General features: G+C 37.3%; 1 protein-coding gene across 2 annotated transcripts in view; it reads right to left on the bottom strand.

The window, feature by feature from the left end:
- The window catches only part of NOVA1_2 (RNA-binding protein Nova-1), a 46,627-nt gene extending 24,657 nt beyond the window's left edge, over positions 1 to 21,970 (bottom strand). The window contains exons 1-2 of one of the 2 annotated variants that reach the window (XM_051212402.1): positions 21,591 to 21,970; positions 21,376 to 21,516 (exon numbers count right to left, since the gene is read on the bottom strand). In XM_051212402.1, the coding sequence (XP_051072583.1) occupies positions 21,376 to 21,516; positions 21,591 to 21,693 (244 nt within the window). In that variant the 5' untranslated portion in view covers positions 21,694 to 21,970. Of the gene's footprint in view, positions 1 to 21,375 lie in introns of both variants that reach the window. The other variant, XM_051212401.1, reaches the window with a different exon arrangement.
- Positions 21,971 to 22,247: the final 277 nt, after the last annotated feature.

Here is a 22,247-nt window from a genome sequence, read left to right as displayed (position 1 = left end):
TAGTCATCCAATACGAATATATGCGATAATGGTCTATAAACAAACCCTAGCAGTTATCATAAATTTATTCTTCGTTCGGATGTAACAATATCTATAACTGTTCATATACTACAGTCAATAAACCATAAGAGACTGTTAGCCATCTTCGTATCACAAATGTTCTGGTTATGCACCAATTTCTTGTAATATGGTACGTTGCGTTTTTCGGTTTTATCTAAATAGTCAAATAAGTTATTTACCAAAGTCAAAATGTACTCAAACCATTCATTTAATATTTTGATGTTTTCAACAAAAGTGTGAAAATTCGTGTGGCATATCTGTTGTATGAGCGATTACTGAAAAACATAGGCTGCACGGATTCAGACGTACCTTGTGTCTATGCTAACATATCAGCCCAATGTCAAACGGAACGTAAGAGACACGCGATTGGATGAAGCCGGTTATCTAATTTGTCAAGATCCTACCCTACTTTTCGTTATATAACTCCGGACAATACATATTTATTTCAATGGGTTGTGTAAAATCTATATCGTTTGCCATTTCACACATTTAACTCATCTACCAAGTTGGACAAACATATAGTAGGGAAAGTGTATGTGTGTATCAATCGGAAGAGTTACATGATTTAATGTTAGTAACGTACACAAGACCCTGAGAACAGCTGGAAATGCAATTAAGCGTTTTTGCTAGTCGGATACAAAGTACGTCAAAAACTGCGCAAACATTCTAAACTGTATCTCAAGGACGTAAATTCATATCCCTTTAGGACTTTATGCATCGGAAATAACACAGATAAACATTAAAAATACCATTAGACTGATCAATGTGTTAGTCTGCATAACTAGAATCAAACTAATAAATCCTACCTAAACATTTTCATAACAGTCAATCAATCATAATCAACTCAGAACCTGGTAGAAATAGCAATCACTTCAAGTTAAAAGGAAAAATATCAACAAAGCGAGATGAAATTACTAAGATCAGTAGCCAAGGAATTTAAACAAAAAGAAGATATGTATGGAGAAGAACTGAGTCAAGATGTAAAGGAAGACAATGAGTGAATACATCATTACACTATGACAGATCAAATCAGGTGAACCAACGTTCCCAATTGATGATCGCCATTATCACGTAGACCCTAAACATGTATTTTGCGGTTTTTATTACGCTTCACACCAACAGCCAATGATGATATGAGCTGATGGTACATCTTGGTATAGCTTCCTCTCATTATTCTCTCAACCGACCAGTTATCCAAGCTACCGACGCGTGTTGAAATAGACGGTAGTTGGATTTACGTAATACATGTCTCAGTTACTTCAGTCAGTAAAGATTCACAGCTTTAATGGACGATATGTCATCTTTGACCAATACCTTAAATCTAACTTCAGCACTGCGCACTCCATTGTTCTACCATGCACAGTGGAAGCTGTGAAGACACCTATAATTGAATACTTGCAACCTAAGCATATTCAACTAAAAACATTGACTGGCAGAATGATGTACGACTGTGGTTAGATGGTGGTCGGAGGTAGTCGACAGGAACCCTGGACCACCATCTAATCTCACAATAGTGCACACAGTGGCGAGTCACCTAGACTGGTGGCCACATTGCATCACGGTCGATAGCATTCGATCTGCACTAATAAGGACTTGACACACATGACATTGGTCACCACGCAGTGATCAATCAATTGTGAAGTACGAGTGTCTCCAACTACATAACAATATACCTTGTAGCATGTCGAGTCACTTCATTGTAAACTTCAGTTAGCACACTAAGAACTAAACCATATGACGTTAGGTATTTGCCGTTGCTCAATCAAGCATAAACAATGTAGAAACTGACACATGTGCGTCGATTCAAGCTACCACTTTACCTCAGTACAATGTGATTAAATTATCAGGATATATATTATAGTATTAAGGGCAGTAAGAATATTTTTGGTAGTAGGTAATATCAGGCAATATGAACAATAGATACAACTGAATGATATTCGTAATGTAGGTAATTTCCACTTAAAAGTATCATTTGCACACACACAAAAGTTAGATTTCTACAAATAACAGTTCGATAATACACAAATCTAACCACAATATTTGTTTTCGGTTTTGCTTTAGCTTATATTACTATACAATAAAATAAACCGAAATCACTCTGTACACACGCAAACATTATATACATATACATGTATGTTATGTATTCGCCGGTTGTATTCATCACAGAGAGATCTCAGTTGGAGTGTCACTGAAAACCGAGGAGCTTGGAACAATTGTTTTGTTTTTATAAGTGAGTACTCAATACCTCCGTAGGAGTCGAATCCAGAGCTTTCATGCATCACGACGAATGCTTGACCATTATAACCCACTAAATGGGCACTATTTGGAATTCGCGTACTACAACGAAACTATTGTTTAATGCATCATGGTTTTAAATGTTACATCAACTAGGACCAAATTGTGACAGATATAACCTACAAATCAGATCAATCTCTGCGAAACCCTTTCAAATGAAACATGTTGCAGACGATGAAGTGGTTTTCTTTTCGCTTCTTTTTTACGTGTGAAACATTCTTTCCCTTACTTATGCAAGGGTTATAATATATTGAAAGTAGTAAAGTTAACACTAATTTCTCTAGTATTTTTAGGTGAAGTAATATTAGTGGTAGTGACGGAAAATTATCAATCAATAATTAGGATTTTCCGAAAAGACTAAATACTTGTGATTTGTAAAAGGAAAACACAAAATATGCGCAGAAACATATGTTATATATGTATATAGACAGGAAACAACCCTAAGACAAGTTTTTTAAAGCGATTGGGAATAGATACATATTTATAGTAGATCTTGCACTGAATGCATAATCAAAAGTTCAATTTTTTTGCAGAAAAGAACTTTCGTCCAAGAATTGTTGAATTGAAGGACGTAATGACGAGGTGGGGGTAAGAGGATAAACCAAAGTAGCATGTACACACAGACACAGGAAAAGCAATAATCATAGCGTTGCTTATGATCATCATCATTACTATTTAAGCAAAGAATGTTAGTAACTAGAGGAACAATAGGAATCAATAAGTATTAATTAAGAAAGATGTTTTTTAGGGATTTTTAATAGTATGTGCTCTATGGTTAATATTAATGAATAAAAATTGTAATCTGTTGCTTACTAGCGAATTACTTTGAAACAAATTTCAAGCTTCAATATAAAGCCTTGACCAGTGGAAATAAATATAAAGGTTAAGTGGGGTCGAACCCTACAGAGAGTATCAACTCCTCTAGGATTCCTGGAACACCTTGCTGATAACTCCTAAATAGTATGAAAATTATAAACTTCCTTCTGACTACTTCCAACTACATGACGAAAGGTTGTAAAGCTTAAGGTAAGGTAATAAGTGGGTGTAAGATATTTTCGTAACAAAAAAATAAACTGACACTCAAATAAACTCAAATGTGATATTCCCGAAATTGGAATGAAGAGTGAATGATGAACTAAAAAGTCAACTACCAACAAGTAACAACAAAACATGACTAAAAATAATATCACTTTATGCAATCGGAACTCAAAACTCGATCCAACTAATAGTTGATAGTTACTATGTTTAAAACCAGTAGGATGAAACCCTAGAGTCCATAATTCTTATTTCGTCAGCTACAACGTAGGACCAGGCACATATATGCATCGGTCCAAGTCGCCACACCTCATTAGCACAACAATATGAACACCGAATTCATAAAGTAATTCAGTGATGGTAATATATAAAAGATTACATATGAGGACATAGTACAAGAAGAAAAAATTAGTTGGTAGAAAAAAAGATATAAAGCGATTTTAATCTCATAGTTTAAAGGAAAACAAAGAGTGTATACACCTACGCCATTGTAATGGATTCTGAGCCATATCTCTCGGAGTCTCCAACCACTGGTTACAATAGTCGCACGGACCCCAACCAAATAGTCTGCATCTACCAACATGGCTCAGACCAGAAGTTAGTGACTTTATGGACTAACGCTACGTCTTAGTTTGGCCACCACTAACTTTCTTCCAACCATCTCCATTACTTATCAGCATTGCGCGCCGTGGTAAATTTTATTATGATCCATTTGTGTTCTATCAATAAAAGCTTAATAAAACTCAGTTACCCTATACTCCGATAATCACTAAACCTTTTGTAGGCATTTTTTCATAACAAGACAAGTAAATAATATATACTTAAATTATAACTCAGTAAGAAAATCAAATTTCCCGTTTATTTATTATAGAATTGTACATACTGCATATCTCACATACGGACTATTAAAATGTCACGTATTGCAGCGGTCTCTCAATGTAACGTTTACCAATTTAAAGTGTGCATTTATCTTAGTCATGAAAATATTCAAGAGGGGTTTTTTAGTAAACAAACTTTTGATTGTCACTCTGAAAGTTACTTTAGCGCATATTGAACTGTGCAGAGCCCTATTTAATTATACGATATATATATATATATATATATATATATATATATATATATATATATATGATTAACATACCTTTGAACATGACTAGTCTTTTGAGATAAATCTAATTTACAGTACTTACTTACGCTTGTTACCCATCGTGAAGCATAGACCGCTGATCAGGAATCTCCAACTTATTCTGCTTTGGGTTCTCCTTTACAATTATTGCCAAGTGCAATTCATTCTTTTGATATCCACCTGCAATTTTTGGCCCGATGTGTTCTTCAGTTTGCCTTATATTCTATTTACCTTTAGAACCCCAAATCAGGGCTTGGTTTGTGATCTAGTTGGGTAATTTCCGTAATGTTCCCTATCCACCTCCAGAGTCTTTTTCTAAAACCCTATTCGGTTAGTTTGCTCTATGCCACAGTAGGGCTTTGCTGATCCCTGTTCAATGGATCTTAATTTATACTACATTCGATTATATATTTATACTAGGTTGATTTATCTCATTAGTGAAGTAATGATTTTACCATTTTAACTATATTTGCCATAAGTATTGGTCAAAGATGAGCACTTTTTGTTTGCACAAGAAAGTATGGAAAAACCGCAATCTTAAAGTAACTCAGTAAACTCCATTTATGAAAATTTATCTTTTAATAGGAATGGTACTATCCCAATAATACGATACTCGAAATCTGAGTTAGAAACACCTGTCAGTATGCAAGATTTTTAGTGAACAGTTTGTGATTATTAGTAGCATTTTTAAGAATTCGACCATAAGCAGAACGTACAAATTCACACCAATTTATTCGGTTAAAAAAAAAACAGATCTCAATAGCAAATTACTTTTACTGTTAAATATAAATTTCATTTAAATTATGAACCGATCAATGTAAGACCACCATCGACAGCCTAGAACTACTGGACGGCTGTTTTGTCCTGGTATCGGACTTCTCGCAAACGAACATTCACGATCCCGCACGCGGGAATCGAACTCAGGACCTTCGGTCTCACGCGCGGACACCCAACCTCTAGACCAAAACCCCATGTTTGTAATTATCATGTGCTTACCCGTAACTAGTTTCGAGAGGAAATTTTCAGAGTTCTAGTGAGAAGCCGTGAACAGTGATGTTCAACTTTTGGGTGCGAAGACACTGGAAGATGGTCGCGCAATGTCGCGAATTGATTGAAGTTAGACATCAATACTGTTAGTTCCCGGCTCGGTGGTCTAGAAGTTATGCGTTCGCACGAGAGATTGAAAGTTTTGAGTTCAACTTTCACGTGCGAGATTGTGAATGCCCACAGATAAGGAATCCCATACTAAAATAAAATAACCCTCTTATGGTTCTAGGTTTTGAATGGTGGTCTAACCTAGATCGGTTCATGATTTCAACAAAACTCAACAATTTTCACTGAAATGTAGATATAAATATTTATGATAAAAAGAGTTGAATTGTATTCTGGTTTGTTTAAATTCTCAATAGTCAACAAAGTGATTTGCATTTTTGACAACCAGTGTGCTACTACTAATACTACTATTTACTATCACAAGTTAATGGCTAACATGATGAAAAAAATTGAATCTTTTAAATCAAATACACATAGATATATATTTAATTGATGCACAAATATAGGATTAGTAACTAACCATGGAAAAACAAACCACACATCTAATTAAACACATATTCGACTGTCTCAATATAGATATATATATACATTTGCATATAAATTAATCTATCGACTAAATTGTTGAATAAATTTAAGGTATTTGTTTGTAGTTTGTTTTACGAAATCTAATGATTTCCAATAAACCGAATTTGGATTTCACTTGTACATCAATGGAGAAGAATAAACAATACTGACTAAGGGATACATATACACAAATTGAAGTTATTTTGTTTCATTAATCACTAAATTAAATAAATTGAAAAGTGAAATATGAAATCATCATCACTTTCTTGTTTAGTTTTGGGTAAAATAGTTGAATACATGGAAGTTACTATTATCCGATTGTGTTATATTCAGTGTAGATTCACAAATATTGCAGGTGAAATAACGCTTTTCAATGTTCAGAAATATTTAATTCAAATTTGGTTACTCTAGAGCAGAGAAAATAACACACAAGGTGCCGACTAATAAAATCTGTTTGTGAAAGGATAAATCATTTCTAATGTCGGTGGTTGATGATATTACTACATCATAAATTGGTTGAAATCTAAACTCTGAATCATTGGATTTATATCCATTAGTCTGAAATAATAGAGTTCGATGTCAGACTTGAAAGCCCTGAGTCTAACCATGAGTTGAGATGTACGGATGTAGAATTAAGGATTCTGAAACTAAAATGTGTATTATGTATAATTAACAAGTTACCTTTATGCTGGACGTTGGGTGGTGTAAACGTAGGTTGGAGGAAAATCAAATAAAAATGGGGTACCGGTCTATAGTCATTAACTAATAATATAAATCATGTTAGTAGGCACAGACGACCTAGTCAGATCCGTGCAATAACCGTCGGAATCAAGTCAAGAATACTTAATTTACGTATCTAAAAGTGATGTGTTCAATCTATTTATCTTACTTACACGATTCATTTTATGATATCGACTGTAACTCAACACTTCACATGAAACTTTTTCTACTCCTTTTTAATTTACGAATAACATTTCCGACGTTATCGACGGCTCCTGAAAATCGCAAAGCAGCCCCCAGAGGCTGCTTTTCTGTACATTTTTAATACTTAATAACCGCTCCTACTAATTCCTCCCGTCTTTTGATTTGAGAAGGTGGGGTTTCTTCATGTTCGAGTGCCGATAACCGTATATCAAGTAGAGGACATAAAAAATGTATTTCAGCTGTAGAAAATGCAAAGTTCCACCTTGTCTTATCATCCAACATAGTCCAAATTACTTACGTACGCCATATTTTTTCCCCTATAAGACAATAGTTATGAAATTATATCTGTGGAACCTAATGATGAATATATTGAAAATCACTGTGTTGCTTCAATATTCTATTTCTGAATGTCCTATGGGGATTTCTAATTTGCCATCTTATTTCATAATTTGAATCCTTAAGTTATCATGCCAAATGTCTACTATGAAATAAAAATCTGTATTTACTTAAATATTCATTGCTTGCCTTTTATTAGTTACTTAGCATTTCGACGTGATAACTTGCTTCAAGATCATATATGAAGTTTGTATGAAAAGTGGTTGTATCATGTGTTTAGTAATTTCAAGTGATATTAAAAGGATTCTTTTTAAAGGATCAGACTCGGTTATAGTGAAATAAGTGAGTTTTTGTATCTGAAAACATTATACCTCGATTTTATTTTACTCCATATTCTTAAAACACATTCTATTTATTTACTTTTTCTCACTATTGTTGACAGAACTGCTGATTCGATACCTGCACAATGAATCTTGTTAATTTTTTCTAACTATCCTGATATGATGCAGACTTAAATCAATGCACACTGATGTTATGTCCTACACTGTATACTACCGAATGGCTACCATCTACCTCCAGGACTATTATTCACTACTTTTCGGTCTTGATAACCAGTAACACTCCCAATTTCGATGTTTGATAGACTTCAGTTATAATAAGCTTAACAGAATCATGACATTGAGCAACCCATCATCCATTGAGGCAATAGATGAAGGGTTTCGCAATATCATGTGTTGAAGTTAGACATTAACACTGTTGGATCCCGACCCAGTGATCTAAGGGTTAGACGTTTGCGCGCGACTCCCAAGTGTAGAATCGTGGATGCACACTGATGATGAATCCTATTCTAGGACGAAACGCACATTTAGAGCTTGCAGGTTTTCAATGGTGGCCTAGCTAAAATCAGCTCGTGATTAATTTTTGTGAAAAATACTACAGTCTACACAAATCCCTCATATTAATAAGAATCATTTTAATTAATAACGATCAATCACTCCAATTTAATGGTTCACTTATCTTGGGAAACTATAAGTTGTTATTTGATAAAACTATAAGATATTTCTAATGTTCAGAATGGAATAGAATCAAACACCAAAGCTATATTCATGTTTTCAGGATACAACGAACATTATTGGGGTTTTAAAAACGATACTAATTATATAAAATATATACAATGTATTCCTTAATTTTAAAAAAACTAGCAGTTTATAGGTAACAGTTATTCTTAATGAGAAAAACGGACTTTTCACGTTTTTTAAATTATACATCAGATACATGATAAATATTTAGGTAAAAACTAAGCTAATAACAAAAATCAATAACCAAGCGTGGCTACGTACATTTAGTAGATTTTGAGATATACACACACATGCTGTAAAATATAAAGTCCACTACAAAACTGCCAGGACTAAAATTGTTTGAGTATACTCATAGTCCAAACGCGTAATTCGACTATTGCTTTTTCCAAAGTCCACTACCCCTGAAACCACTAAATTTTGGTTTTAAAATCAGTAGCCTAAAAATCGGTGAACATAAACCGCCGTCCTAATGAATAACGATGGTAATAGGCTACCTTAACTGAGGTAAATGAAGTGGATTTAAACTTGTGATCTAGTGAATGCAAGTAGTCAATTATTTACACAATTGAATTAGCAATATAACCAGTTTCTAACAATAAAAAGTCCCTGAGTGTTTAAACCGTTCCTCTGGTGTTTTAAAGGATCACCATATTTCAGGACACAATTAAACAAAAAAGTATAGAATAAGGGACAGTTCTATGACTGCATAGATAGTCAACATGGGCCACCAACCAGATGAAGCATTCTAAGTTCATTTATTAGTTTGCTGAGGAGGCTGGAAAAGTGTTGAGTATTGTGGACACCTTCAGTAACAATCCAGACTTGTTTAGGAAGCCTTTATCTCGATCTAACTGTAAAAACTGCTTAAGCAGCAGTTTACGTCAGTAATAAGTTTGACCATGCAGAGTGAGTCAATGGAATGAGTTAACCGTCTCACATATCTTTAAAAGCATCATTCGCTATCGTGGTGGATTAGTGGCTGATGAGATTCCTGCACCTATAGAGAAAGCGCGCATGATTTATTAATCTGTACCACAAGTGATACAGTCTGGATGGCCGTTTGACAAATAAAGGGGGGAGATATTGCGTAACAGTTCTTGCCATAATATTGTATGGGTGTAAAACATGACTTACGTAAGTAAAATACATACGCAGATTGAAATTACTTGAAAGTAGATGAATTAAAAACATTATTTGTGTATGGTCGAACACTCAAATGAGTGACGCTAAGGTCAAAACAAGGGTACTAGATAAAAAGATCAGGTTCAGTGATGAGGCATTTCATAATGAGGCACTAAGCGTTCATTGACTGTGTTTAAGACATTTGATGTCCAAGACCTATCCACCGCCGACCCCATCAAACAGAGTTCTCTGACAAAGAAGTAGGTTTAAAAGACAAGGCATCAGTCAATCGAGGGATTGACTGTTCGTTTGAACTATGTGAGGAGATAAAAACTTTGTGGTTGGGGCCCAAGGAATACTTGTAACCAATAGTAAGCGACTTTGGGTGACACGCTGCAAAGAAACTGGTCATATATACAATATATAGATAGATAGAAAAATTCTCTACGGTCTGTATATTGCGAAACACAAGCGGGATCCCATTATACACAAGCAAACTAAAATAATAATATCATTAGCAGACTAAATATAGCACACGCCCTAAATTCGGCAACAGCTGAAAGGAAAAGATTACACGTAAACCACGTCATACATAAGTCAGCTGAGCTACTGGTTAAGAAAAGTAAAATCGCTCCTAAATTACCATGAAAAAATTCTAAAAAATCCAGTAAAAAATATAAAAAACGTCCACGAGAGTGTGATGTTAAAAAAACGAAACATCTAAAGTGGACGATTATATGAAAACCGCATAATCAAAAAATACCATTACATAATTGTTCTTTTTTGCTTAAGGTATGAAGTTCAGTATTCGTTCACTATTCAACACCAAACTGATAAAACATGAAATGGTCTTTTTGTCCTTCAGATTCTGTATAAATAAACAACGGAAAAGAGTGATATGCACATATTTCCGAAAGCCTTAAACCTTAATTTATTACCTGTCGAAAAAACACAACTTTTGTATGAATTAATGCTGAGAACACAAAACATTAGCTTTATATTTAAATGTTTTTCAGTTGCTTACAATTTGAAATACTGTAATGTAACGAAAATCTAACATGAAAATCTTTCTAATGTTAAAATGAACAATGATTAGCATTTCGTAAGAAGAAGTGGAGGCAACTGATGCAACAAGTACAGATCTACATACTGAGCTTTAAGCTACACTGTCTGTACAAATGCTCGTGATACAATCCAGCTGCCTATATCAAAGTAGAAAGACCAGGCTTTGAACATGTGACTTATAAAATTTGAATATTAAGCATTTCAACTACTAAGAAATCACTTCAATGTAAAAATAATTAAAAAAATTCACACGAATTACAAAAGTTTTACTAGAATGTTACAATCATACGACATACTCAATCGGAATGTATTTTTGAAAATCTATACAGATTCTAATAGTTTATTTGAAATACGAGATCTTGAAATCAAATTATTAAATAAACAAGTTTTTAATATTAAAAAGAACAAACGAAATATGCAAAAATAGAATGATATACAAAAAAAAGTTAATTGAAATCCAAATTTGGATATGTACTGCATACCGAAACTCAATCAAAACAACGAATTGAATAGAGGTTTATAAACTATTTAAGGAAATAATCATGTTTTCATTAGAGAATAGCTGCTTTAAAGTGGATTTTTGTAGTTCTAGTGAGAAGTTAAAATTAATGGAATTTATCCAGGTTGACAGTGCGACAGTCATCATTAAAAGAACTGCCCAACTAAACTAAGAAACCTAGAACCAAAGTTTACAACGGAATAGTTAGCTGCTACTAACAATAATAGTCAGTCAGTCAAACGTAACATAGAACCTGGTACATTTGTACATCGGTCCAAGCTGCCACATCCCATCAGGACGAGATAAAATTGTTAGGACAAGCCGCAGAGTACTAGAGGTAGAAAGTCTTAGTGGTAATAGAAAAAAGGACCCCAAAAAAACAATTTGAGAATTCAGGAACATAGGGCCTAAGGGAAGACAAAAAGTGAATTCACTTGCTCCGATCCAGACGATTCTGAGCGATGTCATTCCAAGTCTCTAACCATTGGTTACGATAAGTACGCGGACCCCGACCAGGTAGTCTGGAGCTGCCTACATGACATAGTCCACATTAGTTGATATGTTCATGGATTGATGCCATGTTTTGGTTTGACACCTCTAGCTTTCTAATAAACTCCTACATTAGTCATCACATCATGAGTTAAAGTGGTCGGTGGATGGACAAACGTAATACATATCCCAACTATCTCAGTCGATGAAGACTCACCACCTCGTCAAACGGTTTACCATACTTATCTAGTATTCTGAGTCCAACCTCAAAATTGATAGCAACATTAAGTTAAAGTTGTCGTTATCGGGAATCCGAAAAAAATACTGATAGTTTTCTTGGTTGGTGTGTCGTTTTCATCACCATCTTATTGCCCTATTCATATCTATATACAACAACTATCATACTTATTGTAAATAAAAAGCATGTTAAATTCTGTACTCTCTGAACAATTTATAGCTTTGATAACCTTTCTCAATAAAACTTTTTTGAACATTACCTTGTTAATGCCTCAATCTGAATAAACAGCTGTTTGCAGTGCACTCTAATTTCCACTAGTTTTCTAGTTGATATCAGTTCCTGTTGAATATCGAGAATCTAATACATCTATACAAATCATGTATTTAAACGAAAAGAAGTGAGTCACGTGGACGTAAATAAAGCGTTTCCAACCATCCACTAGATTCTATTACGTTTTCTGAATAGTTTAACGCATGTCTTTTATATAACCCTAATGGTATCAGCATCTACTTTGACAAACTGGACATCGATGATCATAAGAAATTAGGAGCTACAAGTAAAGATGGCTGGACGTATACCTAAATGGCTGCCAAAGCAAATGGATTCCAATGGTCAAACAAGATAACACGATAGACAAATATCTTCATTCATTGAAGAATATTTTGTTGAGACGGGTTACAGGTTTAAAAGAAAGTCAACCTTTATAGCGTTGTATAAAATGGCTCAAGGGCGTATACTAAAAATTATTAAAGCTTTGAGTATACGAAGACTGAAACCCCGCTAATTTGCTCAAAACCGATTTATTCCTACCCTTGACCTACCCTGGTAATACTGGTTAATTATCCAGGATGACTTTCACATTGTGTACTTTATATACCATTACGTTTTAGTTTGGCTAGTTGACCTTTTATTTTTCAAATATAATTTCTTAACAAGTCTGCCCCCGAATGCCCTGGTACGGCCGAGAGTGGGGTGAGTCCGCTCTCCCTCTCGAAATACTCTCACACGGCCGCGCGTATACAGCCTCTGCCAGGGAAGTCCTACTCATTGCCTTCTCGTGGCGGGGGTGTTGTTTACGAAAATGAGAGGACGAAAAGCGAATGTCCGGCGCTTTAACCGGACCACAAACCAATGGTGCACATGGGCTCCAGTATCCTGAGGGAACAAATGGCGTATGAACCAATCTTTGGTCACCGGCTACCATGGGATTGCATCTCCTTACGATGCTCCACTGCCTTGTGGGTTAGACCTTTAGGTCAAAGGCTCGGGGAGTGGCCCCTAAGATAACCACCTGCTTCGGTTTGGGCACCCGGGCAGTATCGCAGCCCACACACAAACGATGAACTTTATGTCTATGGCAACCACTTTTCTCGCTCCGAAAAACAATCAGTCGACTCAAATAATTATCATTACAATTATTGTCATTATTAATACTATTATTATTACTATTATTGTCGTTATTATTATTATTATTATTATTATTATTATTATTATTATTTTCCACATTATTCACCCTCTTTTATACTTATACAGCGGCTCGTCTTTGGTGGAAATCCGACTATATCTAAACGTTCTCGAGTCACTGCCCGGTTGAAAATTGTATGTTACCATCGAATATGAGTACTGAAGCAGTTTTTCTGAAACCACGTGCGCCATTCAAACTGGCTGCCTTCAACGCTCGCACACTTATGCAGGTTGGTCAACAGATAGGGCTGGCTATGTCTTTGGAAAGTCTTAATATTGATGTTTGCTGTCTATCCGAGACCCGTATTCAAGACTCTGGCGAAGTACTACAAATTCGCTCTCCATCTGTCGCTTCGAAAAGCTTGTTTTACGTGCGCTTATCCGGGGACCCTGTGGCATCTTCGTCTGGTCTTGCAGGCGTTGGTGTCGCACTAAGCGCTAGAGCTGAGGCAGCACTAGTCGATTGGATCCCCATTAACAGTCGGTTATGTGCTGTTAGATTAGAAAGTTCCATCAAAGTGAGAAGAAATCGGCGTGAGAAACGATGTCTTTTCGTCATCTCCGCCTGTGCCCCGACAGATTGCAGCCCGGATGCAATCAAGGATGAGTTTTACCACCAGTTATCTGTTCTTCTCCAGAAAATGCGTTCGACAGATATTGTAGTACTAGCCGGAGACTTGAATGCTCAGGTCGGGCGTCTAGGCACAGAAGAGAGTCGTTTAGGTGGCCGATGGGGACTCGTTGGTCGCAGGTCAGATAACGGGGACCGTCTACTGCAACTGTGCACAGACCACAACCTGTTTCTGGCTAGCACTAACTTTCGGCACAGTCATCGCCGATGTGCCACCTGGCATCCTCCCTCTGCATCCCAAGCCTGGACTCAGATTGATCACATCGCGATCAGCTACCGCTGGCGTGGTTGTGTACAAGACAGCCGCTCCTTTTGGAGTACCTATCTGGACTCTGACCATGCCTTGGTCTGCGCCAATCTTGCCTTACTTTTCAGTGGACAACGAAGTGACCGCCAGCAAAGGATTGATATTAGCAAACTGGTTGCAACTTCTGTTGCAAATAAGTATGGAACCGAGCTAGCCTCTAGGCTAGCTACCACTCCACCGAAAAGTATAGATGAGCATTGGTTGCAATTGCATGACGCCATGAAAATGGCGGGAACAGTCAGTTGTGGGTTTGTGAAACGTCCCGCTTTTAAGCACTAAGTTTCTTCTGGTTCCTTACAACTCATTGAAGCCCGTCGGTCTACTCCGGGTGACCATGAGTTTGACCATAAACGAAGGATGTTACGTAAGGAAATTGGGCAAAGCTTGCGTAAGGACCGAGAAGCCTGGTGGTTGAAGCGTGCTAATGAGCTGGAAGCAGCAGCTGCATCTGGTAACTACCGGAAGCTCTTCCAGCTCATCCGAGCCACTGGCAGCAAGAAGTCTGGTGTGAGTGAAACAATCTGCGAGGATGATGGGATGCCAATCACTAACATCCATCGACGTCTTGGACGGTGGGCAGAATTTTTCGAAGGGCAGTTCAACTGGCCTGCTGCTCCGGCAACATCGGTCAGACTGTCCTGCCCTCTATGGCCGGTGACGACTGATCCACCAAACGAGACGGAAGTCTGCAAGGAACTCCAACTCTTGAAGCGTTACAAATCACCTGGCCCAGATGACTTACCTCCGGCTCTTTTTAAAGATGGTGGTGACTTTTTGACTAAGGAATTGACGACGTTGTTTACAAAGGTTTGGGAACTAGAGAGTGTACCAACGTCATGGAATGAGTCGATAGTTGTCCCTATCTTTAAAAAGGGTTCACGTCGTTCCTGCAACAACTATCGGGGGATAAGTCTACTTCCGATTGCGTCCAAGCTATTGGCTTCCATCATACTTCGTAGGTTGTTCAAAACCCGAGAAAGATTGACTCGCGAGGAGCAGGCTGGGTTTCGTTTTGGTCGAGGATGTATTGATCATATCTTCACCCTTCGCCAAATGTTAGAACACCGTCATACTTATCAAAGGCCAACAATCGTAGTGTTTCTTGACATCAGGGCTGCCTTCGATTCGTTGGACAGGACTGTTCTCTGGGATTGTCTATTGAAGAAGAATGTGTCTGAGAAGTTTATTAACATCCTAAAAGCCCTATATACAAACACCTCAGGCAGAGTGAGGGCATACAACCACCTCTCCCCATTGTTCCATTCGAGTAGTGGGGTTAGGCAGGGTTGCCCAATCTCACCATTCCTCTCCAACTTTGCCATCGATGACATTCTGGAAACAGCTCTGATGAATGTAAGTAATGGTGGTGTGGATCTGTTGCCTGGAGAAAGACTTCTCGACCTTGAGTATGCGGACGATACTGTCTTACTGTGTGATAATGCCCAAGGCATGCAATCCGCACTTAATCAGTTGGCAATCAGTGTCCGTAGGTATGGTATGTGCTTTGCACCTTCGAAGTGCAAAGTACTCCTACAAGACTGGCAGGCTTCCCATCCTGTACTCACCCTGGATGGTGAGCAGATAGACGTAGTCGAGAAGTTCGTGTATCTGGGTAGCTGCATAATTGCTGGTGGGGGTGTGAGTGATGAGATCAATGCACGAATAGTGAAAGCCAGAGCGGCTTATGCCAATCTGGGCCACCTTTGGCGCCTTCGCGATGTTAGTCTGGCTGTAAAAGGTCGGATCTACAACGCGTCGGTGAGAGCAGTTTTGCTCTATGCTTGTGAAACCTGGCCTCCGAGTTGAGGACGTTAGACGACTCTCTGTGTTCGATCATCGCTGTCTCCGAAGGATTTCTGACATTCAGTGGCAACACCATGTCAGTAATGCAGAGGCTCGGCATCGTGTGTTCGGGCACAGATGATAATTCAATTGGTGTTACCATCTTGAAACACCGACTTCGGTGGCTTGGACATGTTCTACGAATGTCGTCTCAGAGAATTCCACGTCGTGCATTATTTGCCGACTCTGGGACTGGTTGGAAGAAGCGGAGAGGTGGTCAGTGCATGACATGGTGTCGTGGCATGGAAGAAAGCTGCAAAGGACTGGCTTGTGTTGGTCCTTCACGACTCCCTGGTTGGGGTCTGAGAGATGGTGCTACACAGTGGCTAGAGACGTTATCAGATATGGCTCAGAATAGAAGCCAGTGGCGATCCTGCTGTAACCTTCTTTTACTTTCTTCATAAAAAGTGGTTCTGTCTCCCTTACCTGAAAGATTTCTTCCGATTGTACCTTTGCGTTCCCTGATTACTAGCACATTACCTTACACCAATCTCTTCGTTATTGTTCTCTCTTTTTTTGTTGCGCTCCTTAGCTTTTTTTTCTTTCTTTGTATTCCTCTCGAATTTTCATTGTTTTGTGTGGCGCATATATATTGGCGCTCTCTTGTACCAATATTCATGTGTCCAAATAAATAAATAAAAAAATCTTAACAAGTCTATGTATGATCAGACTGTTCAACATGCATCGCGCAAATTTACCACATTATTCTGATAACCATCGTCTTCCCATAGAATTATCCACATATATAAGTAAAGCGCCATGATCAGGAACTAGCTTTATTTCTGAACGTCTAAATGGGATTTTCTGTTTTACGGAAAAATTTGTTGATAGACAACCGCTATAAATACGGTCGGGCAATTTTTGACAAACGACATTTTTGAAAATCTTTTCGTTAGGGTATCTTTACCGGTTCCCGAAATTCTGTTAGAAAGACGTGCATGCGTTTGCTCGTCTATGTATGCATATGTATGTATGTATGTTTGTATGTATATGTGTATCTATACGTAAGTGCAGAACAAAAATAGTGGATACGACGCTACTGGAAATTCACTAAAGGCACGGTTTAAAAAAGATACTGGGTCAATATTGATAAATATATTATCAAACTTTCCAATTGATACCAAAAGCACTTGAAATAATATAACATTCGACGACAAACTTTGCTATGTAGCGTGAACTAAAACACACGTGCACACTCGTGAAGCTAAAAACAACGGATATCGTTATATTAGAGTTTTCATTGTTATATAGCCTCTTTTATTCTGTAGGACGTGAATACCACGTGATCAGCGATTAACTGATTACAGATCCAATAGTTATCGATAGTCGATATTGATGAGGTGAGTTATAACTATTCAAATCCACCAAATGATTAAACTAGAAAGCATATTTCCTTACTCTTCTAAAGCAATTATTTTAAAATAAATGGGGATTAGAATATATCACAAGTCATTTAAAAGTAAGAAAAGTGGTCGGTTGTAAGATTTACAGGTCCTGTTTGCAGTAAGCAAATCAGAATGACAAAACAATTATTTGATTTTTCTATTTATTCTGTAAAAAGTCAAAGAAAACAAGAAAGTTGGGACAAATCTATGCCAGTTCAAGTTCCCACATTTTAAAAAAAGTACAGCGAGAGCAGAAAGTAACAAGATGAGAAGCGTGGAAAGGGAAGAACATTGAATCCAATGGAAAGTTACGCTTAATAAATATTCCCCACAAAGAAATGAAAAGTAAGGAACAACACCGAACTCAATAGATAAAGTAAAATATAGAATGAGGACAACTTCACCACAGAGTACGATGCAGAAACATGACATTTGATGTCTTCAGCAATACAGTGATAATCTCAAGAATCTCAATTCAGAAGTCTACATTAACCAATTAGCCTGAAACCAAACAATGGTTTCTTTCATTCATACACTCTTTGTGTTCTCCCAAATTCTAATCTCCTGAATTCTTTATGTCCCTTTTTTTCATCTCCCCAAATTTATTTCACTGGATTATACTCTTCAAATAACATCTCCAAACCCTAATCTTCCCGATTACTGCTTATACTCTTACTACCTCTACCACAACGGGATTTGAATCGACAACTGCATCTTTGTGCTAATGTGGTATGGCAACTCGAACTGAAGTACGTACGTACGAAGTTCTACGTTGTTACTGACCGAGTGAAGTCTTGATTTGACTACTTCCAACTTTTTCTAAACCTACTTATATGTCAGCTAGCATTTCGCGTCCAGGTACGTAACGGCTATTTGTAGGTACTATCTGTAGATGTATAAAAGAACGGAACAATGCAAATAGTTGCGTTGTTATCACAGATTTGATAGTTTCCTCATAAATTGGCAGATCATAGGTTAAATAATTTCTTGACTTTAAAGATTTTTATGAGGATACTGTTAAGCCTCATATCCTGAAGTTAATTTATCCATCTTATGATATTTTAATAATTATAGTAATGTAGCAATAGAACTCAGTAACAAAACAAAAATTAATGTGATTAAGTCTATTATATGACGGATAGTGATACTTTTTGACTGGTTATGTATGGGTAAATGGAATTTTAAACCCATCATTTACAATATTAAAATCCAGAGTCTTAACCAACAAGTCCCAGCCCCATTATTATTATTTTATTATTTGAACACATAGATATTGGTACAAGGACGCTTCGAATACATATGCGCCAAAAAAATCTCATTAGATTTGTGTGAGAGCTGTGATACTGCCCGGGTACCAAAACCGAAGCAGGTGGTTTTCTTAGGGAGCCACACCCGGAGCCTTCGACCTAAAGATCTGATCCACAAGGCAGTGGAGCAACGTCAGGAGATGCAGTCCCATGGGAGCCGGTGACCAACGATTGGTTCATACGCCATTTGTTCCCTCAGGATACTGGAGCTCATGTCACCATTTGTTTGGAATCAGGGTTTTCTAACTCCCCTAGGTGGACTTTCCGTGTCCACCAACCCGGTTAAAGCGCCGGACATTCGCACTTTGTCCTCTCAATTTCGTAAACAACACCCCCGCCACGAGAAGACAGTGAGTAGGCCCCAACAGTTAACAATAATTTCTACACAATCGGCTTAATAATATATAATAACTTTTAAGTTAGGCAGTTATGAGGTATCACTAGTGAAAATAAGCAACTCAAAGGAACAAGTTGATACTACAACCTTGAGATTTAGATGGTGGTTGGAGGTAGTCAACAGGAAACCCTGGACCCGGGTTTCGTGCTACTTGACACTCGTCAGCAAGGTGTACCTGTAATCTTGAGGGAACTGGTGCTCCCTGGCGGATTCGATCTCGTGTCACCCAGCTTCACAGTCAGAGACGTTACCACTGAGCTATCCGAGCCGTGACTAACCTCCTGTAGGACTGAGATGTAATCACAATTGATTGATCACTGGGTGGTGATCAATGCCATGCTTGTCTAGTCCTTATTAGCGCAGATCGAATGCTATCGATCATGTTGCACGAGATCGAATCCGCCAGGGAGCACCAGTTCCCTCAAGATTACAGGTACACCTTGCTGACGAGTGGCAAGTAGCACGAAACCCGAGTCCAGGGTTTCCTGTTGACTACCCCCAACCACCATCTAAATCTCAATACATAGTGCCCGCAGTGTCGAGTCACCTAGACTGGTGGCCACATTGCAACATGATCGATAGCATTCGATCTGCACTAATAAGGACTAGACAAGCATGACATTGATCACCACCCAGTGATCAATCAATTGTGATACTACAACCTTACCATAATCATGAAGCTCCGTAGCATGTGACTAGTTCTTAAAACTGTATTTGAAGATTATGAAGATTTATAGCTCATGTGGACGACTTTGATGGTGTTTCTCTCTCCAGCTCAGATAATGAGTACAAAAAATTAATTAAAATTGCTGATTCACACCATATATCAATGGATATAGGATATTATCACCGTCTATCTTACAGAAATATAGGTCAGAAAACGGGAAATACATGATCTATATTACTAATAAATGTACATACATTAATTAGTGTAAAAATAACCATTTAGAAATGTTGAAAACAGAAACTGAGTCTAACTTCTAATGTTTGCAAAAAGCAAAATTCGTCGCATAAAAGTAATCTCTGTGATGACCAGCTAACTTACTGATTTTCGCAAAATGTCTTAATCTTAGGTACTTAATGAAAGACTTAACTAAAACCCCTATCTCTCCAGATACACCACAGTATGAAGTATAGGAAACGTTTTAGCCTCGGCCAATAGAGGCAACTTAAGACAATGATATTTTGTACTTAACCAATATGTGATGGGGCAAGGTGAAATAAGATCAATGTCACACATAAGAACTAAGCTTAACACGTATTGAAAACTACCACGCATAATCCTTGGACGTGTTGTTGAGTTTCACTTTATATTATGACTATCAGGACATTTAGACGACTGGCATCTTAAATGTTAATAACGTCAGAGAGATGATGTTAAGCATGGAAAGCGAAAGAAATCTAAAGAAATTACATGGGTAAAGTTAATAGTAAAAATAAAAAGATAAAAGTCCACTACTAGAATTGGTTCCTGATAACATGATATTGATGCTTGAAGTACATGGACTTGAGGAGTATAAAATTTTCTTTGTGTATTTCAACAGCTTGGAAACGCTAAAGGAGTCAGTCATCAATCAACAAGACAAATAGTAAAGGAGTCGAAATAGTCGTAGAATCAGTAGTAAATGAATTTGCGCACTAAATTATCAGCTTTGAAATAGACGGAATCTTTTCAAGTTATACTTCTATACTGCCTATACAAGTCACATAGTAATATTTGACATCTATAATACAACAAGTTTGCTATATGAATTAATCCAACTTTCTACTTGCTATGACATATATGATAACATCACAAGTTCCTAAGCTGGACAAACCCAAAGACTCCATCTATGCCACTAAATGTACTACAGTGACGAAGGTTGTAGTCCGAGATTGAAGGAATCCTTTTATATAGGTTTGTCGAGTAAATTCTTAAAATGGGGTCTATTAAAGCTCCGCATGCAGCGAAACCACTTGTCAACAGGAATTGCTTGACCAGGGAATTAAAACCGATCAAAAAACACATGATATAATCTAAAACATTTTTGTATGCAGGGTTTTGAAGCAGAATCCAAGTTGTAGGTAATCAGGTGAAATCATAATACATATCACTTATGACACAGAAGCAAGGAAACTCAGCTTAAAGATCGTAACTGAAGACTTTATGTTTCTTACCAGGATAAAATTCATCTTGTTTTGATATCTTGACCTTTGTATTAGTATCCTTTTGAATCCGGCCGATGGCCTCGCCAGACTTCCCAATGACTGCTCCAGCAGCAATTGATGGAACCAAGATTTTCAGCTGGACGTTATCCTCTTTAATATGAAACATAGTTTTTACCGATCATAAACATGAATTGCCATACAGAAAACAAGTTTGAAAAACTTACCACAGTTTGGACGTTTCGGACTGGTATCTGGGTCCATATCTTTCTCCCGGGGTCTTTTCCTGGAATCGCTGCTGTCATCAGAGCTTGAGTGACTTCCTGACATTCTGTTAACAACAACTTCTAATAGTAGTGCAAAGTAAATGCTTATTCTCTTGACATCACGTAAGATTAATTTTAGGGGCTGTAACGTCTGACTTGAAGCCAGCTCCAACAGAAGAGTGCCTTCAATTTTCGCATGTCAAAAACATGCGACGAGATTCTTCACTTCCCGTGTTCACGATGACAAAATATAAACTGTAAAAAAAGATTGTCTGAACTTTGACTTTCAGTCCACGGAGTACAATAAAAACATCCACACAGGGTCTCCTGTAGGCCGGATGATAGAACCGGAATCCCTTATATATACCATTATCAACTGCCTTTTCCAAAATTATACGTTCGGTGCAATATGAAATTTTTAGAACACAATGTTTCAAAAGGTTTCGCTTAAAAGATCACAAAACAATTGATAACTGCATATATAAGTAAACGCACTATTTAAAAAGAACAGTGGTATTTTTCCTCACTGAGTTAATTTTGTTGCTTTGATGGCTTATCACGCATGAAGACTACTGTTTCGGCTTTAATTGAATTTATTTAAGGTAAATTAGTCGTCGA

The sequence above is a fragment of the Schistosoma haematobium genome, chromosome ZW (genome assembly GCF_000699445.3).
Source record: "Schistosoma haematobium chromosome ZW, whole genome shotgun sequence".
NCBI lineage: Eukaryota > Metazoa > Platyhelminthes > Trematoda > Strigeidida > Schistosomatidae > Schistosoma > Schistosoma haematobium.
Note: the sequence above shows the minus strand (reverse complement) of the source record. Positions and strands in the feature narration are given on the sequence as shown.